Source organism: Chinchilla lanigera, unplaced genomic scaffold (assembly GCF_000276665.1).
Source record: "Chinchilla lanigera isolate Chin_1 unplaced genomic scaffold, ChiLan1.0 scaffold00017, whole genome shotgun sequence".
NCBI classification, from domain to species: domain Eukaryota; kingdom Metazoa; phylum Chordata; class Mammalia; order Rodentia; family Chinchillidae; genus Chinchilla; species Chinchilla lanigera.
Genome location: NW_004955418.1, coordinates 2,640,209 through 2,667,263, shown reverse-complemented (window position 1 = coordinate 2,667,263; position 27,055 = coordinate 2,640,209). Strand labels below are relative to the sequence as shown.

The following is a 27,055-nucleotide window of genomic DNA, read 5'->3' as shown; positions in this document are numbered from 1 at the left end:
TGGATAATAGTTGTATCTTCTCAGTGCCACATTATGGACTTTATTTTATTTGGGCAATACTTTTTGCATTAGAGTCTAGTTTGGAAGTTATATAAGAACTCTGGTTGGTTGGTTTGTTTTTTGTTTGTTTTTAACTTCTATTTCCCAGAAGTGTTTTTGGAGGCCTTTTTGTTGTCGTTTGTTTCTTTGTTTTGGTTTTTTGAGACAGGGTCTCACTGTGTAGCACAGGCTGGCATCAAATTCACCTCCTGTCTCAGCCTCCTGAGAGCTGGGATTATAGGCATGAGTCACCACACTGGCTTGAAGTGTTTTTGTTTTTTTTTTTCTTCCTTTTCCTTCCAGCCTTTCATGTTTTAGATGTGTTCTTGTGTTACATGGTTAGATTTAAACCTCTCATCTCATTGTGTACATTATGCTTGTATTGTCTGTTAGTTGTTCTCTTCCCATCTTTATAGCCATTTAGATTAATTGGTTGTTTCTCTTTTTTTTTTTAATTGTTTGTTTCATCACTCACATTTTCTCCCTCATTATTTGGAGTTATTATCTCTTTTTCTCTTCTGCTAGTGACTCTCTTTTTTGTTGTTTTTTTTCCGGTACCGGGAATCAAACTCACAACCTTACACTTGCCAGGCCAGGCGTTGTGCCGCTGAGCTAAGTCCCCAGCCCCTTCTACTAGTGACTATCATTGTGCATCTCTTGAAACCTAATGTGTTAATTTTTTTTTTTTTTTGTAACAGGAATCAAATTCAGGACCTTGTGCTTACTAGGCAGGCACTGTGCCGCTGAGCTATATCCCCAGCCCTACAAATCCTAATGTTAGTTGATGCCTTATCCTCTTCTCAAATGATGCACTTAGTTTACTTATAGACCTACTCATATGATATTGTGTATTTTAATTCATCCCTATTTATTCTCCTCCGCTGTTGTTATTGTTTTGTATTGTCAATATTTTGTTTAGGTTAATGAATGTACTTACCATATTTTACATTTCCTGTGATCTTCCACTTAGGACTGTTGTCATTGAACCAAAAGAATCTATGGAACACACCCTAGACTAGAATTTCTATTAGTCCACCTAAAAATGCCAGTATCTCATTCTTACAGGATATTTTCACCAGATGCACAATTCTAGGTTAGCATTTCCCCATTTCAACACCTTCTAGGTTTGTGATTACATTATTTCAGCCATTTCCCCTTGTTATTGAAACCTCAGTTCTTTTTTGGGGGGGGTGGGGGGTGGGTTTTCTCCGGTACCAGGAACCGAACTCACGACCTTGCGCCTGCCAGGCAGGCGCTTTGCCGCTGAGCTAAATCCCCAGCCCGAAACCTCAGTTCTTTGTATTTCTTTCTTCTTTTAAAATAACCTCATTATTTCCCTTTGACTGCTTATCAGATTTTTGTCTCTGTATTCTGTTATTTCAGCATGGTATAATTAAACATTTTATTCTTTGCCTTCATGATATAGATTAGTGTCTTATCAGTCCTAGAAATTTCTTAGCCATAATGTCTTCAAATACCACCTTTGCTTCATATTCCCTCTCTTGGACTTTTGGGATTCCAGGTTAGTATATTAAGATCTTTTTGTCTCTCCCAAGTGCCTGGGGATATACAGCCATCTTAATCAAGTTTTACATCTTGAGGTTTCCTAGGCCACCTAGATGACTTAAATCTAGCTTTGAACCATGGTTTCTACTATAGTTTGAATATGGGTGTGGATAGAGACCTTTGGGGTCACTACCCATACCCAGACCCATATGTGGTCCCCAGGGGGGTTGGTGTTGGGAGGTGGTGGAACCTTTAGAAGGTGGGGCCTGATGGAAGAAAGTTCTTAGCAGGATAGTGTCCCCTCAAAGGGGATGGTGGAGCTCCAATCTCTTCCTCTTTTGCTTTGCTTCTGGCTCAAGAGGTGAGCAGTTATGGTTTCCCACCATGATGGCTACCTTGCCAGAGACTCAGAGCAACCAGACCGCTAGAATTATGGGTTGGAACTTTCAAACCACAGTCATAACAGCCTGTTTCTCTTTGTAAGTTGATTATTTAGTTATAGTGACAGAAAAGCACTATATAGTGTCATTCTGTTTCCTTCTTATTCCTAAAGTACAGCCCTTGACAGTTGCAGCCTCCAGAGCCAAGGATGTTTTCACTAAAGTCTTCACCCTGTGTGGGTCCTGAACTCTTAACTTGGGTCCGCTAGTTCTCTATTGCAAGCAACAAATATCAAAGCTTAAATGTTGCTGCTTTGTTGACAAATTCACAAAAGGCAAAAGCTGAGATCATCCTTCTGGTTTCCTGACTTCTAATTATTCATTTCTCATCATGTTGGTAGTTATTTCATGTTTTTAGGAAGATTATTTTAATATCTTATCTAGTTTTTAAATGTTGAGAAGTACTGTTGGTCTGAATTGCCTAATCAGCTGTATCTACAGGTGGCCGTTCTAAAGGAAGAAGGCAGAGGCTGTTTTATTTGATTGGAGAAGTAAATTATTTGTGATATGTGAGTAATACATTGGGGCAAGAATTATCCTTTGTATAAGCAAATAGATCCTCTGAACATTTTAGAAGCAGGGTTCTATGGGGATGGAGAGAGAATGCACTGGGCTGAAAAGGGCTACAAATAAAGTTGTCTTTTAGTATTCTTGTTGGAAGTTAGTCTATTTTTAATAATTAATGTAAGAATTCCCCACATACTGTGTGAATGTTGTGATTTTTATTTTGTGTTTATTTACATTTGAGGGCTAAAATATGACTCTTTAATCTTGTACATATCTGTTAAAATATATGTGTAATTTGCATTTGAATTTTGAATTAAGTTCACATTAAGTACGGAGGTCAAACTAAGGTATAATAAATACTCTTTACATTAGTGGGCATCCTTCTGTGATAGGGCAGGGTGAAAGTTTAGTATAGTATTCCAATACATTTTTATAGTTTTTTGACTTGATAATAGTAATAGCTGTTGGCATAAAGGGCCATTCATCTCTTTGCAATTAAACTGATGCATCAACAAAGATAAAACCAGCTCTCTTGTAAGGAAACCTGGAACTCCAGAATTTGTTTACTTGATTCTTTTTCTCTGTTAAAAGGAGATATTAAGTTGAAGGTTCATGTTTATTACAGTTCCTTTGCTTCCCTGCTAGATTTAAATAGCTCTTTATTAGATTTGCTCGCTTGCCTTCAAAACATTAAAGAATGAAATGAGGAGGACAGAGAATTTTAGAATCAGAAGATACCCTAAGTATATTTTGTTTCTTAGGCCTTCTCCTTCTATTTAATCTGGATCTGAATGTGTGAAATCAGAACCCCAGCAAAGATGGACCTAACTTAAAATCTAAACCTTTCTTCATAGTTTCTTAAAATTCTTTTTTTTAATTTATAAAATAAAGTTTATTAAAAAATAACTGTACTTCTTCATGGTGACAAAAACAAAACACATCATTTACAAGAATATTAAAATACAAAATAGTGATAAATCTCACCACAAAGTTTACAAGATCTATATACAGAGAACTAGAAAACATTACAGAGAAATTGAAGATCAAGAAACATTTTAAGATGAAACACTTGAAGATAACAATTTTCCCAAAACTGATCTAATAATCTAATTCTAATGAAAATTTCAGGTTTTTTTTTTTATTGGCATGGTTTTCTAAAATTGATAGGAGGGCGAGGATATAGCCCAGCAGCACAAGCCCCTGCCTAGCAAGTGCAAGGTCCTGATTTTCATTCCCGGTACCTACCTACCTACCTACCTATCTACCTAAATAAATAAATAAATAAATAAAATTGATGTGAAAATCTGAAAGACTCAAAATCATTAAAATAATATTGAAAAGGAAGAAAAACTTTGGAAGGCTAACATGACATATTTCCAGAATTAATATACATTTATAACGTCTTATTTACTCTTTCATTTTCTCATACTAGGAAAATAAACATGATGCTTATGCATATGAGTCTAATTTATTTCACTTTATTTCAAGTGAAATAAATGGACTTGAGTTGCATCTATTTATTTATAAAAGTCTCCAATTTATCCTTTTTTGGCTAATATTCCATTGTATAAAAAGATCACATCTTTTCTACCTATTCCTTGGATGATGGACATTTGGGTTGCTTCCAGGATTTTGCTATTACAGATTAAAATCCAGATCTTTCTCTTTTCATAGTTTCTTAAAGTTCTTTTCAGCTATATGATACTACCAAGCATATCTAAGATGATAATTTATCAGTAACTAATAAGATCTGATAAATTATTAGTGTACCTTGATTATTCATTTAAAATCCAATTAATTTTAGACTTCTTGAATTAAATTCATGAGTCTAGTAATTTAATGTCTTAAAAATGTGCTATCTGTGACTATCATAAATCAGTCTTGTCTCTTGTTTTCCTCATTTGTTAGTATCTGTCCTGTTCCTAAACTATGCTGGATAAATATCCCTGCTCCAAAATACTTAAGACCAAAAATGTTTTTGGGTTTCGAATTTTTAAAATTTTTAAATATTTGTGTATCTTGGGGAAAACCATGCCATTCTAAAAATAAAATTTATTGATGTTTCTTACATATTTTAAATACCCAAACACTTAAAACACATACCTGAAGGTGATTTTATTTGGTACTTTAAAAGAATTTATTTTGTGGTGCTGGGGATTGAGCCTAGGGCCTCAAGCCTGCTAAGCACACACTGTACTTTACCCCTGAGATATACCCCCAGCTCCTATGAAATATTTTTAGTGTACCTGCATTTTGACTGCAGCCCATCACAAGGTCAGTTATGGAGTTTTCCATTTGTGCTATCACGTTGACACTCAGAAAGTTTTGGATTTTGGAGCATTGTCAATTTCGTGTTTATGGATTAGGGATGCTCAACCTGTATCTGTTTTCTGAAGATTTTACCATAGTGATACTTCCTATACAGCAGCAATTATGTTAGAGTGAGTGCCTCTGACAATGAATGGATGACACTCTTCCGCTATAATAGCATTTAACAAATTTAGTCGGTGTTCTTATTAGCTCGTTTCCAAGATCTTGTTGTTTTTGCCTCATAACTGTAACACACATTTCCCTATTGTATTCTTCAGTGATCATTAGAGTTTGCTTTTAGTATCTATATTTAATTAGGTCTGTGGCGTTCTACCTGTCTGATTATAGTCATTCCATTTATTCATTTATTTGTTCACTTTTCTGCCCTCTTTGCCATAGTTCTGTCACGTGTGGGTTGGGAGGTCTTTTGCTCAATTTTGGTTGGAAATCATGAATTAGCAAAGTACAGCCTCCTTGATGTTAGCAGAATCAGCCTTTGAGCACTGATGGCCCTCAGCCCTTTGTGTTACAGCTCCACACTTCAAATTCTAGTGACTCCTGCAGTTCTTAGTGTTAGCTCATGGTGGTTCACGGCCACCTGGATCAGCTCCTCAGTGGCTGGAGCTCATGGCCTCTTGGTAGTTCCTTGGAGTTCTCCTTTAGCTCCAGGTGCCTCTCTGGGGCTCTTCTGCAGGTCTCCACAGGTCTCTGCAGGCCTCTGCATGTCCCCACTGGTCTCTGCTCTTCTTGGCTCTTCACTGCTGTGCTGTCCTCTGGAACTCTTCAGCAGCCCTGTGGCTGCCAGTCATGGTCACTGTTAATAGCCCTTAATGTTAGTAGCTTCTTCTTAGGGCACCCTGCTCATAGGAAATAATTGGGAATACTCTTCCCAAAATAAAAATTACAAATAGGCAATAGAACCATCTCAGTGAGGCTTTTACTGGGGCTTATGCTGCAGCACAGGGAGCTCATATACCCTCCTGGACTGACCCAAGGCATATGAGGGTGAACAGCAGCAGCAGCCCCAAGCAGAGCCAGGGGATCGCAACTGTCCACAGAATCGTGCCTTCTGTTAGGGCTGCAGGAGCTAGCGGTAGCCTAGAGCACATTGCGGAGGCAACCAGAAGAGGTAGCTGGAAGATAGTGGAGCTGGTCCTCCCCAGTCAGCCTGGGCCCTGATAGCTATCCTTATGTTTACATCCCCTCTGATTATTGAAGGGAAGAGGGAAAGTTTGGGCCTCTTTTTTTTTTTTTTTTTTGGTATGTTTCATTTTGGAGACTTTAATATCTTTTCTACTATTTCAGTACCATTTCTTCAATAGTTTCTTAGCTCTAACACAAGAAATTTTTTTTTGCCTTTTCTAACAAACATCAATTTACATATTGACTGCTTTTTTTGTGTGTGTGTGTGTTTTTGAGACAGGGTCTCGCTGTGCAGTTCAGGCTGGCCTTGAGCTCAGTTTGTAGCCCAGGCTGGCCTCCCAACTCACAATGATCCTCCTGCCTCAGCCTCCCATGTGTTAACTGCCTTTAAAGACATGTAAGCCAGCAGTTAAACGTAGTTAAAGTTACAGGTTGGGCAAAGTACCACAGTGGTCAAAACCTACAAATTTAATTATTGTACTCATTTGGTTAAATCTTCACCAGGAGTACATATACACTAACCAACTATTGAGGTGGATCTCAGTTGAAACGAAGATACGAATTTCCACAGAAATTTAGCATTCAAAAGCCAAGTCATACAGTACAAGAATCAGATCCATTATACCAATATATTATGCCAGTTTCAAAACTCATTCATTCCTTCACTTTCATAGAAAAACTTACATGCTTTCTGGAATTACAAATTGGTAAAAATTTTCCCAGAATTTAAATGATTTTTTGTGGTAAAGTGTCACATGTTATGATTTCCTGTTAGTCTAATAGCCCAATAGGGGCTAATGAGATTCTTGGTGTAGTGCAGAATTAGCTCCTTGGCAATAAGTTTGTGTCTTAATTTAGATGAAACCTGTTAGTTAAATATTATCAATATTAAGACCTTGAGGACTGGACTTGAACCATGAAAAATTTCCTGTCAAATATTAAATATAAAGGAATTAAAAAGAATAGTTGAGCTAGAAAAGGCGTCCTGTTCCTCTTCTGTAACCAGTGTTTGGTATACTGCCATATAAGCTTGAAAAAATAGATCATTATATGTGGTTGGTTTTTGTTCTAATCTATTTTAGTTTTGCTGAGTGACAAAGTCTTTTTCTTCTTTTTTTTTTTTTTTTTTTTTTGGTGGTGCTGGGGATCAAACCCAGGGCCTTGTGCATGCAAGGTAAGAGTTCTTCCACTTAGCCACATCCCCAGTCCCTCCGCTTTTGGCCCATTCTTTTGTTGTTGTCTTTTGAACAATCTTGTTAAATTACCACGTTGCCCAAGATGGGCTTAAACTCCTAGAGTGCTGAGATTACAAGTATGCACCACCATCCCTTGCTTAAAATCTTTTATTTAGCTTTTAATTGGTTTTAAATGAAGTTGTTGAAGGCCTTCTATAAATCTAGTAGTGGAGGCTTCTGGTTTATTACTTAACTTATTCTCAGCTAATGAATTAGTGTATAGTATATAATTTTATTTATATGTGGTACACATATATTCATTATATTAAAATAGTTTTTATTGCAACTCAGGACCAACAATTGGTACAGGAAGAAATGTCTCTGCTAATCATAAATTCAGCTTTCCCTATGAGAGTTAATTGACTTTGGTTCATGAGAAAAAGGAATATGGATTCAAGTATTTGACTCTACTTTGAACTAAGTCAGGACAAATCACTTGTTCTTGTGATTTAGTTTTTCTGTCTATAATACTAAGCTTTTGTTCCTATGTTTTTCTGAAGCCATATAGGGACCACCTAAGTCACATAACTTTACTAACACTAATTTATACACAGCAATTTAAAACCATGTTCCACTTTTTGTTAGGAAAGCCTGATCATTTCTTGTCATGTCATCTTGGTTGTTTCCAGAATTGCAGCACTTAACTTATTTCTTGACCTTAAACTTAGGAGTCAGGCATGGCTACGATATGGAGATGCTGTTCTGTTTGGTAGACTGAAAAAATTAATGAAGGGCTTGGTATACAACTCAGTGGTAGAGAACTTGCTTAGCAGGCAAAGCCCACTTGCTCAACTCCCAGCACAGCAATCGATCAGTCAATAAATGTAAGATACATACTATGATTGGTTTGGGTCACTTCCATTTTAAACAGGAGCATTCCACTCTCCAGGACAGCACTTTAAACTATTACATCTTTGAGCAGATAGTATATGTAAGGAGTACAATTTCAAAAAGTACAAGAGAGTATATGAAGTGAAAATAAATCTCTTACGCCTCTCTGCTGTCCACAAAGGCACAGGCAGTCATTCTTAACAATTTTTTGTCTGTCCTTTCAAGTTATTGTCTATAGAGATCCAAACTTTCACAAACAGTGCTATGTATATTCTTTTGGAGGGCAGAAAAATATTACTATTATGGCAGATCTAATTTCTGCTTTCCCCAACTATTAGCATTCTGGAACATGGCATACTTAAGAGTTTTGAATAATACTTATTCAAACTATAGAACAGTTTTTAATTTCAAAAAATTATAAAGCAAATACTTGAGGATGAACAGCCTATTTAAATTTAATCATGTAATACTTTAGTGTCACAATCTAACTGGTTTGTAGTTTAACAGAATTGATACCATGATCAGAGCTACCTTGAAAAAAATCTGGCCAGGGTAGCTCAGTTGCTAGTTCCATAAGCAGATGGTAATAAGAAGTTTCCATTGTGGGTTATCAGAGTAGGGGAAAGAATCTGGATATGTTGCTAATCCTTTGTCTACATAAGCAGCTTTTGTTGACTAGGGCTAAAGAATTCACTTCCAAGTTTACTTGCTCACTCATGTAGCTGGCAATTTGGTGCTGATATGGGCCCCTTGTTGGCCTTTCCATAGAATCACCTGAGCATCCTCACAGCATAACACCTGGCCCCTGAGTGAGCAGTCCAAGAGATCAGGACAGAAGCTACCATAACTTTCATGATCTAGCCTGCAAAACCCTACACTCCTGCAGTATCTTACTAGTCACATAGCTGAGCTCTGTTTCATACAAGAGAACATACACAAAGGCATGCATACTAGAAGTTAAAAGTCATTGAGAATTATCCTGGAAAATGGTTGTTGTATCCCCTAACCATTGACTCTCTCCTTCCCATTTAAATATGGAATTAAATGTTGTAATCCCCACATAAAGTTGTGTAAAAAAGTCTAAAGGTTATTAGAATGCTACATACCTTCCTACCACTTATGCATTACTCAGGAAACTGTTTGATTGTCAGACTTCTGCAGTGATTTATTTTTAATGTTTAAAGTCTGATGAGAAGAAAACTTACATAAACTGGAAATATCTAATGATACTAATGCTAGCCTTCTCTTGGATATTATAGGACACATTCTTTACCTTTAACACTATGTTAGACAGATTGTGTGTGAGAGAGATTGATTGATTGATTGATTGATTGATTGAGAATTTATTAGGAGTATGAGTTCATGTGATTATGGAGGCCCCAAGTCCGACAGCAGTGCTTTGTGGAAGCTGGAGACAAAGAAAAAAAAGCAGATGTAATTAATCCATTGTGAGTCTGAAAGCTTGAGAGTGGGTGCTGGCGATTGAAGGACCTAGTGTAGTAGTGGTGAACCAATGCACACATACTACAGTGGGCTATTTATATCATTAAAAGCTCTAAAAGGTTTGCCATCAATGACCTTATAGAAGCCCTGGAGTCCAAGGGCCTGATTCTCACCAGGAACTCACTCTTCAAAAGCAGGAAAAGATGAATTTTGTAGCTCAAAGCAACAGGTGGAATTCACCCTTCCTCTACCTTTTTGTTCTGTCTTGTCTTGAACAGACTGGATAGTACTCACCCACACTGAGGAGGACAGATCATCTTTACTCAGTCTACTGACTCAGATGCTAATCTCTTCTGGAAGCACTAAAATTATATATATATATATACATATATATATATATATATATATATATATATAAGAAGCACTATACATATATATATGAAGCACTAAAACTATATATATATATAAAAGAAGGCTTTCCCTAGTAGTTCTTTGGTGTCCTTTAATGCAGTCAAGTTAGCACATAAAATTATGCAAACATATTGGCAAAATCGTGGCCCCCTCTACTGTAGATGTTACTACTTTAAAGTGATTACATCCAGACTTTAGTGGACATATCCATTGTTCATTCACAAAATCATGAATTCTGACTATAATCTGCAGAACTTTAAGATGCAAGAATATTTATGCTGTAAGAATAGTGTGGAAGAATGAGGTTGCCACATTGAAGGATGAAACTGGGGAAAAGATTACCCATTTGTTATGTTTGAAGGTAACCTTTGGAGGTGCAAGAATTTGGAAGATTTAATTCTGCAGAGTGAGGGCATGATATGGAAGCAGGGAGATCAGTGAATCAAGTGTCTCGTTTAGATGTCTCAGACATACAAATGAACTATCAGATAGCCTGAATATTCAGAGGAGATTAGGGTGGAGGTATAAATATGAAATTAGCATCATGTGATTGGTTTAAAGCCCTGGGATAAGCTTAGAAAACAGTGAAGAAAAGGCAGCTAGAACAAACTGTGCAGCATTCCATTTTTAGTAGACTAGTGAAGAAGCAGAGTTGGTAGATGAAGTTAGAGGAAGGAGGAAAACCTGGAGAATGTGTCATGGAAGAAGTGTATTCACAGAATAAGAGAATAATCAGCATTACCAGATACTACTAAGGTGGGAATAATGAAGTTTGACCTCACTGGTGCCCTTGACAACTGAGCTTCAGGAAATTGTTTAGGGTTAGAGAGTGACTTAGAGGGGAGAGACTAATGACAGTAAATGGAGGCCACTAGAGCAGGAAATTTGGTCTGAAATTAAGGCAGAGAAATGGAGTCAATACCTGGTGAGTAAGTTAAAGACAAAGAATTGATAAGAGTGAGTGATACTGAGCACATTTGTGTGTTCCTGAGAATTACCCAGTATAAAAGGAGAGAACGGGCTGATGAAAGTTGACTTCTTGAAAAGTAAGAGTATGTAGTTGAAATCCATGGCACAAGTGGAGGCATGTATTGGCCTTTGATAGGAAAAGGGGAATTTTGGAAGGAAGTTTTTATGTTTAACAGAAATATGAGGGAATTTCTCTCCAAAAGCTTTTTTATTCTCGGTAAATAAGTCTTTAACTGAGAGTGGTCTGTTACAGGTTTGAGGAGACAATAAAAGGCCTGAAAAACTTACAGTGTGAGAAAGCGAACTTTATAGGACATCGAATAGTCCTGCTAGGCAGTGTTGAGTGTCCTTAATGCCTGTCATTTTCAACTTGAAGTGCAACAGCCAGTCTGTTATCTGAACACCCCCTCTCCCCTTGTGTAATAATTTCTGTTGTAGGCTGGCAAAGTGGAATAGTCCAGTTCAACCAGGGGTGGTGTTTTACCAGGTAAATGTAATAAAGGGAGAGAGGAGTACGAGTTTTGGGAGTTTGAAAGGGAGTGGTTAGGGTTAGGATTAACTATTGTTTGAATTAAATAGCAGCCCTTCTTTGGAAGAGATAAAACACCTTTATTATGTGGTGTAGAGAGCCCTTTCCAGTCCTTCTCATGGCTCGGTAAGTTTATATTTGTAATCCCATGAAAGATTATTGGAATTCTAGCAAGTTAATTCCAGTCTACCACTTCTAGCAACCCATGGTGAGAATAAAGACACTAAGGCATATTTGTGGTTCTGGGGCGCCAAGGGGTCCTAAGTCCAGCCATGATGATGGCCATCTGGGACAAAGGCCTCAACCCAAGGCCAAACCCAGTTTTTATTCATTCATGAAGAAGGGAGTGACTTGAGGATGTATGACTAGCTGTGAGAGTGGCAGGAAATACCTGAGTGCCATGAGCTGGGCTGGTAAGAGGCCTAAAATCACCTCTGCCATATGCAGAGAGAAGGATATGCAAAAAGAGTAATGTGCATAACACAATTGAGATAGTATCTAATTTTGGGGGGTCGGGACTTCCGCTCTGACGTGTAACCTTTGAAGCCCCAGGAAGTCATAGCCTCTATCTCGAGGCTCCATCCCAACCGACAGCATGGAGCATTGGCTCACACATCCCTCCTCATCCCGGCTCACTTGAGGGAGCAAAGGGGGAGTCCGGGGAAGCATGCCTGCCATCTCCAAAGATCATCATCAGCACCTTGGCTAGACCTGTACACATTGCTGAAAGCCAACTGAAGGGTAAAGAAAAGTCCCAGCCAGCTCAGTACATATCAATACATGGAAATAGGGTCAGGCTCAGCCAAAATGGAGCCAATTGCTCCTCTTTCGAGGAGAGTCACCCAGGTGGTCCTCCACAATGTGGGGTTTGGAATGGTTTCGGATCAAGATGCTTATTGATAGTTGGTGTCAGGAAAAGTATTTGAATGTGAATTAGCATTTAGTCCAGTTTTAAGTCTTTTTGCTTCTGTGTGATACTTGAAATAATTCTGTCCAATCTTGGAGTACTTGGCAAAGAATGTTTTAAAAGACCTATAAAGTAAATATGAAGTTTTAAGTTTAAAAACATTAGTCTGGTCTAGGAGTATGTAACTCAGTGGTAGAGCAAATGGGTAACATTGTAGAGGCCTTCAGTTCAATCGCTAGCAACAAAATAATTGTGATAACAATAATGATCTATATTGAAAGAGGAAATTATATTATTAGGTGACTTATTTGCTAATGTCCCAAATGAATCTATATATTAAGTATTATTAGAGGTGGTCCACGTGACCCCAGAATTTTCTGACTTGTCTGACAAAGAACAGTAGTGATGTATACAATTTTTTTCATTACAAGTTTGGATAATAATAACGGACACTTACCTTCACTATCTAGAAGTGAAATAATTTTATGTTCTCTCCTTTGGCTTTTGTCTTTAAATTCAGCATAAAGCAAGAGGAAGGGAAGATATTTTAAGAAAACATAGAAAATAGTATGTTACGGTGTTGGAAAAGTATTTGTTTTCTCAAAGTAAAAACTTGCAGATATTAGTATGAAAATAAATCTTTTGACCAATAATATTTATTCTTTCATGGATACCAAATTTTGGTTTTAATATCAATTAAAATTAGGTCTTCCATTATCAGTTCTGATATATTTCAAGGACTAATTTGTGTGTTATAAGCTAATAAATGATTCAAGTCATCTAGGGTTTTATGGTATTGTAAATGTTAAAGTAATGGTACTTTTAAATCCTCTTTTTCCTGAAGAAAGGTTTTTTGTTTGTTTGTTTGTTTGCCTAGTACTCAGGATTAAATACAGGGCCTTCACACTGAGCTATGTTCCCAACCACTTTTTTTTTCTTTTTTTATCACTATATGCTTTTAATTTTAAAAAATTTTACAGAAAAATTGAACAGTTAGGTCTCATAAACCTACCCTTCCCTTCCCCTCCATTTCCCCTATTTATTTTTTTAAAATGTATTAATACATGTTTATAAAGCCAGGCATGGTGGCACGTGCCTATAATCCCAGCACTCAGGAGCCTGAGGCAGGAGGATCCTTGTGAGTTCAAGACCATCCTGGGCTACAAAGTGAACTCAAGGCCAGACTGAACTGCATAGCAAAACCCTGTCTCAAAAAGACCCCAAAAAAAGAAAGTTTATGATACATAATAAATATATTCATCATGGGGAATTAGCACATATACATGTTACATGTTTGAAACAGAGTCTTGCTAAATTGCCCAGGCTAGGCTTGAACGTTTTGGGGTTTTTGTTCAATTTTTTTTGTAAAATTTTTTAATTGGTGCATTTTAGATATACATAATGATAAAATTAGGGGCTAAGAATAGATAGCTCAGAAGCACAGTGTCCGCCTGGCCAAGTGCAAGGTCCTGAGTTTGATTCCCAGTACCAAAAAAAAAAAAGAGATAACGTAATGATAAATTCATCATAGGGAATTTATACCCGTACATGATATATTTTGCTTTTTTCCCATCCCCCTCCCCTCCCTTTAACCCTTCTTCCACCCCTTATTTACAAAAACTTTATTTCCATTTTTTCCTTCTATTTTTTTTTTGTCCCTTCCTTTCCCCCACCCCCTCCCTTGTTCCCCTTCCCATTTGAACATTTTCTTCCCATTTCCCAGTACCGTGTATTTTGGTCCTTACTTTTACTTTCAGTTTCTCACCCCAGAGAAATAGTTCAGTATTTAAACATGTGTGTCTGACCCCACTGTCACAAAAAGACAGATGAACTAGACAAGAAATCAACAATGAAATGTTAGAACTGAACCAAACTTTTGAACAAATGGACTAAGTAGATGTCTACAGAGTGTTCCACCCCACAACATCAGAATACACATTCTTCTCAGGTGCACACAGGACATTCTCCAAAATAGACCACATACTAGCTCATAGAGCATGCTTAAGTAAATGCAAAGGAATTGAAATTATCCCATGCATGCTATCAGACTATAGTGCAATGAAACTGGAAATAAAAACAATTTCAAAACAAGATAATAGGAGGGTAACAGTGACTAATACATTGCATATAGTTATCTTTAAAGCAGTTACTCAGAGTACACGATATCGGCATTTAATTGTCCAAGGGGCTGGGGATTTAACTCAGCAGCACAGCGTTTGTCCAGCAAGTGCAGGGTCATGAGTTTGATTCCCGGTACTGGGGGCGGGGGTGAGTAATTGTCCAAACAATATTAGCACAAACATTTCTTTTCAATGAACTAAGAAAAATTAGTAATATAACTATCTTAAGTATCTTAATATAGATATATTTTTTTCTTTTTTTGCTTTTCTCTTCCTTCTTTTCTCCATTCCCCCGTCCCAGTTTCTCTTTCCTTCTGCACAGCTTCTTCCTATTTTATAATATCTATTGTAGGGGCTGGGGATTTAGCTCAGCGGCAAAAAGCGCTTGCCTGGCAAGCGCAAGGTCGTGAGTTCGGTTCCCGGTACCGGAGAAAAACCAAAAAAAAAAAAAAAAAAAAATCTATTGTACATTTTGGATCTTATTTGCTCTTTCAGCTTCTCACACTCGGGAGACAATACAACGTTTACTTATGTGTGTCTGGTTTATTTCATTTATGAATATGGTCTCAAGTTGCATCCATTTACCTGTAAAAGTATCCAGTTTACCCTTCTTTATGGCTGAGTAGTAGTACTTCATTGTATAAAAAGACCATATCTTTTTTATCCATTCCTCAGTTGATGGGCATTTGTGTTGTTTCCAAGATCTAGCTATCACAAATTATGCTGCTATAAACATGGGTGCACATATATTGCTGAGGTATGATGGGTTTTTTGTTTTCTGGTACGGGGAATCAAACTCAGGTCATTGTGCTTGGCAGGCAGGTGCTTGTGCTGCTGTGCTATATCCCTGGCCCACTATGATGTTTTTAATTCTTCTGGGAAGAGATCCAGGAAGAGAATAGCTGGGTCAAATTGGACCTCCAATCCTACTTTTTTGAGGAATTTCCACACTGATTTCCACAGTGGTTGTACCAGTCTACATTCCTACCAACAGTGGAGAAAGGTTCCTTTGCTCCAACAGCCCCTCCAGCATTTGTTATTGTTTGATTTCTTGATAGCCATTCTTTCCAGTTAAGATGGAATCTCGGTATTGTTTTAATTTGCATCTCTCGAATGACCAGTAATGTTGAACATTTTTTCATATATTTATTTGCTGTTTGTATTTCTTCATCTGAGATGTATGTATTCATCTCAGATGCCCATTTTTGGATTGGTTCTTTAAATTTGGGAGGTCTGATATTTTTGAGTTCTTTGTATGCTCTCAATAGTAATCCTTTGTCTGAAGAACAGCTGGCAAATGTTTTTTCCTGTGTGTTGTCTCTTCACTCTGTTGGTGGTTTCTTTTGCTGTGAAGAAGCTTTTTAATAAAGTGAGATCCCAATGGTTGATTCTTTGTGATAGTTCCTGTGCAATCAAGATTTTATTCATAAAGTCTTTGCCTATACCAATGTCTTCAAGAGTTTTACCTACTGTTTTCCAGCAGATTTAATGTTTCTGTTTTAGTATTTAGACCTTTGATCCATTTTGAATTTAGTTTAGTGCATAGTGAAGAGATGGGTCCAGTTTTAATCTTCAGCATATGCAGAGCCTGTTTTTCTAATACCTTTTATTAAAGAGGCTGAGAAAGGTGTCTTGGTTACTTTTCTCTCGTTGCTGGGACAAAATACCTGATGCCCAAAATTAAGGAAGGAAAGGTTTATTTACCTTATAGTTTGTGGAGGTTTTAGTCCATACTTGGCAGGTTACAAGGCAGAGTGGCACATGGCAGAGGGCTACAGCTCATGGCGGCAGAACACAGCAAAAGCAGCAAGCACAAAAGCCAGGAATGGCTGCAAGCAGCCTCTTCCTCTCCCTTACATATGCAAACTATCCACCCCAGGGCGGGTGTAGCTCTCACACCCATAATCAATCAAACTCTAAAAGCCTACCCCATGACCACATGAGGCTTTGGGGGGACACACAGACAGTAACCATAACAAAGGCTTTCTTAAAAAACAGTGATTTTTGTCTTCATCTCTTTCTTAAATTCAGAGTATACCATAAACATTCGCTTTGGTGGCCATAAGTCACCAGTTCTTTAGTGTAAAAATATCTTTATGAATACAGTTCATAGATTTGTATTGTAGAATTGTAGCTTTGGGAGCAATTTTGTAATTGTTTTAGGTTTAAAATAATGAGCTAAAACTGGGTGTGGTGGTGTACACTTACAATCCTAGCACTCAAGGCTGAGGCTACAAGTTCAAGGCTAACCTGGGTTACATAGTAAGTTCAAGGCCAGCCTGAACTAATAATGAGACCCTATCTCAGAAAGAAAGAGAGGGAGGTAGGGAGGGAGGAAAAGAGGGAGGAGAACTTTTAATAAAAGCCATAAGCAAACATAAAACTTTGTTTTAAACTTTTAATTTAAAAAATTAATTATAAGAAATTTTCTCCTAAAGAAAAGATAAGGTATTTCATATCATGAAACAAGTGCTTTGTCAGATTAGGACATGTTAAGAATTCAGGGGGAGGGCCGGGGATATAGCTCAGTGGCATAAGCACTTGCCTGACAAGCCTGAGGTCATGAGTTTGAGTCCCAGTACCAAAAAAAAAGATTTAAAAAGAATTCGTGGGGAGCGAGATGTGGTGGTGCACACCATAATCCCAGCACTGTGGAGCAGGAGGATCAAAAGTTTGAGGCCAGCCTGGGCTATACAAGTAAGTGGGTTCAAGGCCAGCCTTAACTGCACAGTGAAACCATGTCACAAAAAAAAGAATTTAGGCAAGAAAATTTCTCTGTTTATACAAATATATTTGAATAATTTATTATCTGGGTAAAGTCTTTTCCAAAGGTAGTTTTGGTTTTTGTTTTCCTAACCACATAAAATTAATAAACAACTGTATTGTCAAAACTCCCAAATGGACACCAAATCAAATCAAATTCCTTATAGAGCAGGTCATTTAGAGTTTTTCTGCAAGCATATTGTCCAGTTGAAAACACTTTTGGCCATTACATTTACTATAAATTAATAAAAATGTGAATATACTTTGTGATTATTTCTCCTTTAAGAACTGGGTATCAGTCCTGTTCATTTTTGTAGAACTTGCTCTAATTATGTATCCCTCCTTATTTAAAACACTTGTGTTCTCTTGTTACCTAAATTTTTTTAACCTAACAGACCAGATTAAAATCACTACCCTGCCAGGCATGGTGGTGCACACCTGTAATCCCAGCACTCGGGAGGCTGAGGCAGGAGGATCATTGCGAGTTCGAGAACAGCCTGGGCTACAAAGTGAGCTCAAGGCCAGCCTGAACTGCACAGCGAGACCCTGTCTCAAAAAGACCAAAAAAAAAAAAAAAAAAAAAAAAAAAATCACTGCCCTCAAAAATTTCTAAGCATCCTTCAAAGTTAGTTCAGTTGCTGTTTTTTCTCTAAAGTCTTTCCTTGATTACCTAGATAGGAATGGTCTAACCTCTTTATACTTTAACAGTGCATTGTCTCATATTAAAACTTGTTGTGCTCATCTTAGTCCCATTCTGGTTAATAAATTGATGTTGCATTCATCAGTATATCATTCCCATTAATACATTGAACAAAGAGGGTCAAGCACTGTTATAGATTCAGAGAGCAGAAGTGCAAGAGAATCCTCAGGGAGTTTATTTTTTAGTTTGGGAAACAATAAGAGAGAAAGACAAATACATAGATGCATCTAAAACTTGGTGGATTTCAAATATTTTGAAAACAAAATACCATGATGTGTTGGAAAGTTTGAGGATGACCCAGGTGGAGGTCTGGAAGGTCTCTTTCAAATGTGACATGTATGCTGAGACTTGAATTATATAAAGGAACAGTCATATGAATATTTTGGAGCAGAGTTTTGAGGTTGAAGGAAAGGTAGTGTAAAGGCATAAGAAATAAGAATAAACTAAAGAGGTAGGACAGTAGAGGCAAAGAAACACACCCCCATTTATACAGTATACACTCCTGATTGCCACTTAAGTTCCTCTACCTTTTTCCACAAGTTAAGAAATAAACACTAATCTCTCTCCTTCAAATGTTGTGTCTTTATGTCTAACCTAAAGTACCTAACTTTAAAAAAATATATATAGAAATTATGTGTGTTAAGCTGTGGGACTTTTATAAAATTCAGGAAAACTAACATTTGTGTCATTACACATTGGGGGTGAACAGTTCATATTTTGATTCTCTTTCTCTCTCTTGCACTCTCTCCCCCTCTCTTTCTCTCTCTCTCTCTCTCTCTCTATATATATATATATAAAATATTTGTTGTTGTTATTGTTTAAAGCATGGTGGCACACGCCTATAATCCCAGAGTGCTGGCTAAGGCAGGAGGATCACCAAGAGTTTGAGGCCAGCCTCACAGAACAAGACCCTGCCTCAAAAACAAACAAATAATAATAATAAATAAAAACAGGAGGCTAGGGGTTCAGCATGTACTTAGCATACGTGAGGTCCATTGGTCAGTCCTCAGCACTCCAAAAAGGGTTAATTGGTATGATATATAAAATATACAGTATTCTTCATTTTCACCTAATATCACATAAATTATATATAATTGTCATATTGCTGTCTTCTACAACATAATTTTAATCATGTGGTAAATGTACCCAAAGTATCATTAAATTGTTTAGCAATCATTGAGGGTTTTTTTAAAAAATTAGTAATACAAGTAATGCTGATTATCTTTGAACCTTAACTTCACATCTGCAGCACCACAAAAAATATGTTTAAAATAAAACGTTGTCACTTGAGTCACTGACTCATTCCTCTAATACATACAGTAAAAGCTTGCAGTAAAAAATTAGACATTTTGACTGCAAACTGGTTCACTAAATAATGAATGAGCCTTGACTCATAGTGTGAGTGAAGAACAGTGCATAGATTTCATTGTTTCTTAGGGCGCTAAAGAGTTATTTGAGGGAGCTTGTAAAATACATTCTTTATTTTGAAAGATTCCTTTTCTTTCTGGAAGTTCCAGGCCTTATAAGAAATTTGTCACAGATGATGACTATCTAAGTCCTGTGCAGTGAGTCATGCGGTTTCAATAACAGAATCTTGAAAGCCTTTTTAAGACTGCAATTTTCATAAAAGAGATATTTAGGATTGAATAAAATGAATTGACGTTTCCTTTATTTCAAATATGAAGGGAAATTTTTCTGTGTATATTTAAACTTTTAATATACAATTATTAGAGTTGTATGTGCTTGGTGTGAAAGTCACTGATTTGTTCATTCGACAGATATGTAGGGCATATTAGATATATATCAAGCATCAGCACACAGAGACTAATAAAAACCCAGAGCTACAAAGGAAAAGCAAAAATCACCCCGTATCCCACTGTCCAATGAATAACTGGTGTGAATATTTTCTTGTGTCTATTCTTTTTCAAATATATAATATTTAATAAAGTGCAGTTACCTTAAATATGCTACTTAATAGCTTTCTCCTTTCATACTGTTTTTTTAAGTGAAAAGATAATGGCAAATATACTTTATTTAAAAACCTGAAGTTTAGTATCCTTTTAAATTTTAAATAGATAATGGAACTCCTTTCCCCCACTTAAGCCAGAAATTAAATCAAACTTCATACCATTAATAATTTAAAGCTTCATGTGGTTATGTTTAAATGAAATGTAAATTTGTATTGAAATACTCCATTTATACCCTAGACTTCTGGTACCTAAAGCATTTACTGTTAGGGACTGCTCCAAATGTATGCATTAACTCCCTTATTCTGTACTTTCGTTTCCATTTTATAGAGGAGGACTTTGAAGCAGTGAGAGGTTAATTGACTAAAGTTACACACATAACAGGAGCAAAAAGATTTTAACACAGGCCAGTGTATCGCCAAGGTTCTGGTCATTCACTGTCCTGAGCTGCTATCATAGCTTTTCTAGAAAGTGTATTTCAAATTCAAACATAAGTCAAGTGATTTACCTAGTAAGTCCGTGGTTAGTAATGTAAAATTATTCATTGTAATACATTTAATAGAATTCTGTTTTTCTTTGCTTCAAGCGTGTAAATCACAGCGAATGAGATGTCATTTATTATTCCCCTCCCACCTCCGGCGTCTCAGGCTAATCTTTCTGCCCTGTGGACCTCCCGCACCTCACCCTGTTTTGCCCTTCAGCACCCTCAGCGTCCTGGGCTGTGAGGAGTAGGGGCCGTGAGCGCGCACGACCGAGGCTGGGTGCCTGGCCAGACCGGGTGTGCGGCGGGCAAGTCCCGTGCCTGCTGCAGAGTGCAGGTTGGGAAGCCGAGCGTGAAGCAGCTGTGTAATCCGCTGGATGCGGACCAGGGCGCTCCCCTTTCCCGTCGGGAAGCAGCCGATTGGCTGGGTGGTGGCACACGTGACCGACATGTGGCTGTATTGGCGCAGCCCGCTGGGGTGTCACTGGAGACGGAATGGAGGTGCTGCTGGGCTTGGAAATGGGGTAGGTGCTGGAGCCGCGGTGGCCAGGCTTGCTGCTGCCAGGGGGAGGGAGGAGGCGATTTTCCCTTGGACTGTCTTAAGCCGGTGGCCTTTCCTTGGCACGGGATCCACTGCCACAAGCCAAGGGAGGAGGCAGGGGCGTCGTCCCCTCCTCTCCCCCACCCCCCACTGCAGCGCAGGAGATGGATTTCCTGTGCCTCTGATCGAAGGGTTTTGACAGGAGAGGATGAACACGGCAGGGGCAGAGTAAGGGGAGTCTGGTGAGAAAGCTGGTTTTGAAACTAGAGGGGCTTTTGTTTTTATAATGCCTGTTGACAGAGTAGAGTGGAATAACAGTATCTAAGGAAACGGGTAGCAGACAACAAAGAATGGAGCATATTCATGGCGAAGAGTAAAAGCTCCAGTCTAGCCCGTTGAAAGGCTTCTTTTCCTCCCTGGCCACAAGGACCATGCAGTGGTAGCCAAAAGAGAAGGGATACAAAGCTGCTGCTGCTGCTGCTAGCTGATGTGGAATCTAGTGGAAAGGGCTGCTTGGGGCAGGAAGAAGACGAGGCAGGTACTGCAGAGCTTGAGTGATGTTCTTGGTTGACTGGTGAAATACTGGTCGCTAGTAAGGTGCCTGCTTTTGTACAACATCTAAATGAACTCCCTATGAATAGGACTGCAAAAAGATACCAGTGTCTTTGTTAGTTATAAACGCGGTGGTACTGGCTTTTTGCAGATGACTGCAGCAGCGCTTTTCTCTCTTAGACTGGAAAGACAACTGCAGAGGAATAAGAAACCTTGCAGCAAATGCTAGGGGGAGAAGTCATTTACAAGAAGCCATAGTTTATAATTGCAGGCTGATTAGAAGAAAGAATTATTCTGGTTTTTAGAGCAGGAAAAATATCAGGCTGTGAATGTTTTGACAGTGATATGTAGCAGAGACTTTGATTCATCATTACAAAAGAGATGCTCAAATTCTTTGATTTAACATAAATCCTAAAGGAAATTTTAATAAATTATGTATGAAACAGTGGATGTTTTCTTTTGCCAGGGTAGCTTTTATGCCCTTAATTAGGTCATTCAAGAGCATGTCACTTTCTAATGTAAATTACTTTATGAAAAATGATGGTAATAAGTATATGTGTGTAATATATAAAATCTATACTTATTAATTTATATTTCTCTTTGGTCACTTTTAGATATCATTAGAGAGACAGGCAAATATTTTAAATGAAAGCACCATGACTTTTAAATGTATTTCCTTTTAGTGAGTAGTCATAAGATACTCTCTTGATATTTGTCATTGCACTTTTTTCCTGTACTTACATAAAACATTTTCAGATTGAGTACAATTTTAAATGCCTTATCTTTGTGCTTATTTATGGTAGTCTGCCTGCCACACCTCCTCACTCCCTAAACCAGAATGGCAGTGGCTTTGTAAAGCCCTCCAGGATCCATGACAGTGCCTCTTAAATGGTGTGTGTGTAATAGAAAGTCTTATGAGAACTTACAATTTGTAATTTTCTCAAGGAAGTAAGAAACTGGAGGTGAATAAATAATATTACATACATTTTTATTGATTAAAATAATTTTAATATTTAAAGTATATTGGCTTTAAAATTACTTCATGGTTAGTAATATTTAGGGTCTCCTTTTTTTAAAATCAGATGGAAGCTGTAGCTAGAATTTAAAATGTCACATTGAAATTCCAAAGAAATTTAATATTTGTTTAAATCTCAATTAATACAGTCCTTGAGAGTTTCTGACATTCTTATTTTTACACAGATTTTCTCATTTTTCCATCCAGTCAGCTCAGTGTAGCATTATTTTCATTTTAAATGTTACTCTTAATCGGGTATGTCATGACTTTTTTATCCAAGGTCATGTATTGTGTAAGAATGTAAAGAACTTAGGTCTTCTTTTCAATTTTAATACTATAAAACCATTTTATAATGGTTTATATATATATAATAAAATATGTAATGGTTTATATATATATAATAATAGCATATAACATTACAAGATAATATGTAATAGAAATGAAAAATAATGTTACTAACCAGTTATTCATCAGAGTGAAGAAATCTCATGATTATGGGTTAAGCACTATAAGAATGCTTTAGCATATAGGCAAATAGTTCAGCAAATAGGCAGCAACATTTATAAACATACTTTTTAAAAATCATTTTTATCGGGCCTGGGGATTTAGCTCAGTGGCACAGCACCTGCCTGGCAAATGCAAGGTCGTGAATTCGATTCCCAGTACCAGAAAAAAAACTAAAAACAACTAAAAAAAAAAAAAAATCATTTTATCAATCATGAACATTTCTACAACAGTGTTAGATTATAATATTTGTCTAAATTAAGTAAGAAATAAAGGACTAAAAGTACATTTATTTCATTCCTCTTACTTATAGTTAGGCAGAGTTATTAACTGTGACATCAAAGACCACAATCACTAAATAAAAAAAAAAAATTGGATTTCATTCCTCTTATAGTATAAAATACATGACTGAATTGTTAGCTTTACTGCCCTTTGAAAGTATTTGTTGTTAATTGATATGGCCTGAATTGTACTCCTAAGGAATTCAAAAAATTAATGTTCATAAATATGCTTTATGGACTAAATCAAACTATTGATGGTTTTTATTTGTATTGTGTTACAGATTTTTATTTTACCATTTTTGTTTTGTACTTTTATTAGTTTCACATAATTTTACCAATCTTTTATGTGTTTCCATGTTCAGTTCTCATCTCCTCCCTTATTTCGAATTAGAATCCAAGCAAAACCTGTGTACATGGCACTTAAAATAGTGTACAAGCCGGACATGGTGGCTCAGTCTGCGAGACTGAGATAGGAGGATCACAAGTTTGAGCTCATCCTGGGCAGTTTAGCCACTTAGACCACATCTCAAAATGAAAATAATTAAAGCACTAGGACTGTAGCTTAGTGGGAAGGGCTGGAGTTCAATCTCCAGTACCCTCTGGAAAAAAAAAAGGGGGTAGAGCATTATGATTTAGAAAAGATGACTAATACTTGAGGAAATATATTCACTACATACTTGAGTGTGCCAGAATTATTACGTGCCAAACCTATGAAAGGTACTGAAGAATCAAATGAGACAAGGAAACTAACCTCTAAAGAAGTCATAATAGCACTATGTGAAATCTGATTACAAGTTAAGTGGCTTTATCTACTCCTAGCATCTTTAAGGTTTATATAATCTGCAATATCTTCTGCAGTAATTTAGAAGAAGGTGGTAGATTGCTCTTTGAAGCACAGCCTTTCCGCAAAATGTGCATGGAATCAGATAGTTTTGGAAAATAAATTACTTTTGACATGCTAAGCATAGTAAAATATAAAACCCACAAAATTTGTCATATTACCATTTTTAAACATACAGTTCTATAGCATCAAGTGCCTTTGCATTGTTGTGCAGCCGTAACTACCATCCATTTCCAGGACTTTTGATTTTTGGAAATTGAAACTCTGAGAACACTAACCCTCCAATTTCCTCTTTCCCTAGACCCCTAGCACCTACCACTCTGTTATTTTGTTTTTGTTTTTATTTTTCTCCGGTACCGGGAACCGAACTCAAGACCTTGCGCTTGCCAGGCAGACGCTTTGCCACTGAGCTAAATCCCCAGCCCCTGCACCTACCACTCTGTATCTCTTATGAATTTGACTATTGCAGAAATTGCCTAAAAGGATCATATAGTAGTTCCTTTTGTAACTAGCTTATTTCACTTAGGGTAATATCTTCAAGGTTCATTCCTGTTAAATTACTTTGTTAATGAATTGTTTCCACCTTTTATTTATGATGAATAACGCTGTTATAAAAAGTGTGAGTGCCTGCTTTTCTATTTCATCTATATACCCAAATCTGTTTTTAACTTATACCTTTTTTAATATTTTAAGTCAGTACTGTTTTTAAAATCCATTTTATTTTATGTCTTTTGAGTTTGTCATGCTAAAACTGCTCTGTTGTATCCCATAGTATTTATCATTGTTCTGGTGAAGGTCCTAGGTTTTTTCCAATATCCTTTTACCACCGACACTGGTGTGGTATGCATCTCTGTGTGTAGCTCCTATAGAGTGGTTACATGTCACTGTATAATAAATTACATCAAATCTAGTGGTTTAAACAGTAGAGTGACTTAAACAATGAGCATTTATTATTTCAGCATTTCTGTGCAGCAGGAATTCAGGAATGTCCTAGTTAGGTGGTCTGACTCAGGATCTCTCATAAAAATGCAATCGAGATGTCAGCCAGGACTGCTCTCCTATCAGAGGCTTGGCTAAACCAGGTCTACAGTGTTTCCCAGAGAGCTCACTCCTATGGTTGATTTCTTACAGGTTCTGACAAATAGCATCAGTTTCTTCTCGTGTGGGCCACTCTCCATCGCATCTCCACTGGTTTCCCCAGTGTACACAGCGAGAAAGAGCAGCAGGGAGTCATTTACAGCCCGATCTCAGATCTACACACTGTCATTGTTGCTCACATGAGTGATGAATTGTCTCCACCTCTTAAAAGAGTCAGAAGGATTTTTGGATATGTTTTAACATAATTGTATAGACAGTGAAAAGATTACACCAAAATTTACCCTAGGAGGGGAATCACTATTTTAGAGCACTATTTCCTATTGTGTTGTAGCAAATTAACCACAAAGTTTGTGGTTTAAAACAACACAAATTTACTGTCTGTCCTGGAAGTCAGAACTCCAAAATGTTTTTCACTGGACCAAAATCAAGATATCAGTAACCCTGCATTTCCTTCAAACGCTCTGGGGAAGAACCCATTTCCTTCATTTTCTCCAGTTTCTAGAAGCTACAAGTAATCCCTTTCTCCATCTTACTAAATCTCTCCCTGGATCTGACCCCTCTCTGACTGACCCTCCGCCTCCTGCTCGTATAAGCTTTGTGATTTCTTTGGGTCCACTCACTTACTGCAGAAAAGTCTACGTCATGATCCTTCCTTAATCATCACACCTTCAGCATCACTTCAGCCATGTAAGGTAATAGTCATAGGTTTGGGGATTGGGACATGGACATCTTCGTGGGGCTCTTACTCTTCTACAGGAATACACACACAGTTTTTCTTTTTTTTAAGCTAAAGAATTTTTTAAAATATTTTTTAGATTATACCGTAGTATTACTTTAGGAGATCAAATTCAGATTTCTATTTACCAGACTTGTTTAAAGTATAATGTGTAATAATCACTAAGGTGGTAAGTATTCATTGAATAGTACTGAAATACCTTTTCTACTAGCTATTTTTAGATTACTAATTTTATCATCACTTAATTAATGTCCCTGTATTAGCTACTTTTGACATAGTCTGTAATAGAAACTGAAAACTATTCAAACAACATGCCTTGCTCCATTTCCCTTTGTACTATTTACACTTGTTGTAATACTATTCTGAGAATGCTGTAGTCAGATTCCAGCCTTCTTGCTGTCTAGTCACCTAGCCACAATGTTGTTCCAGTTCATATTTATACTCTTACTTCCCGGGTTCCCCATTCCTCCACACTGTATTTCAGCAAAGTAAGGTAGTTATCTGTTCCCCTGAAAACAGGTGTTTTTCCAATCTCTGAGCTTTGATCATGCTGTTCCTTTTCCTAGAATAGTATCTTGTCACATTTTCTTGTTTGCTGGTTGCAATCATGCCATCTCTCAGGTCTCTTCTAAAATTCCATTTACATTCTGAACACTTCCTTCAGTTTTTCAACAAGGCATGAGTCCTGTAGTACTCTTGTCATTGCTTTTCAACCCATATTTGCCCTTGAATTCCAAGTAATTTGTGTCTTAACCTGAGTCTCCAGGCAGAATCTTGACATGAAGCTTTGAGTGAAAGTGATCTGGAAGTATAAGCCTAGAAAGAGTGAAACAGGGAAAGAGGTGCAACTAATATATGCATGTTTTCTTACATTGATCATCACTTTGGACAACTGTGGCTTATTTGCCATGACTTTATGAGAACCCCATAAAACTGTCCCAGAAATGTCCACCCAAAGAAAAGGACTATGCATCAGATCCCATTCCCCTTTGGTCAGCGATTGCCCCATCAGGCATTCACTCTTCTGAGATTGCCTGAGCGTTGGGAACTCACACTAGGCTGATGGCGAACCTTTTAGAGCATTCAGTGATAACAAACAGCCCACAGCAGCACACACGCCAGAGTTTTGCCACCACTGCACTGGAGTATCAGAAATACTTCGGGACATAAAGCAAAGAACCTACTG

At 37.3% G+C, this 27,055-nt stretch overlaps 1 protein-coding gene across 8 annotated transcripts in view; it reads left to right on the top strand.

Annotated features, from left to right (window-relative positions):
* Apc (adenomatous polyposis coli) overlaps window positions 1–27,055 on the top strand; it is a 107,259-nt gene that overhangs the window by 7,799 nt on the left and 72,405 nt on the right. The window contains exon 1 of one of the 8 annotated variants that reach the window (XM_013512937.1): window positions 20,664–20,825. The exons of 6 other annotated variants lie outside the window; for them this stretch is intronic. In XM_013512937.1, the coding sequence (XP_013368391.1) occupies window positions 20,679–20,825 (147 nt within the window). In that variant the 5' untranslated portion in view covers window positions 20,664–20,678. Of the gene's footprint in view, window positions 1–20,663; window positions 20,826–27,055 lie in introns of those variants that run through there. One more of the 8 variants, XM_013512940.1, reaches the window with a different exon arrangement.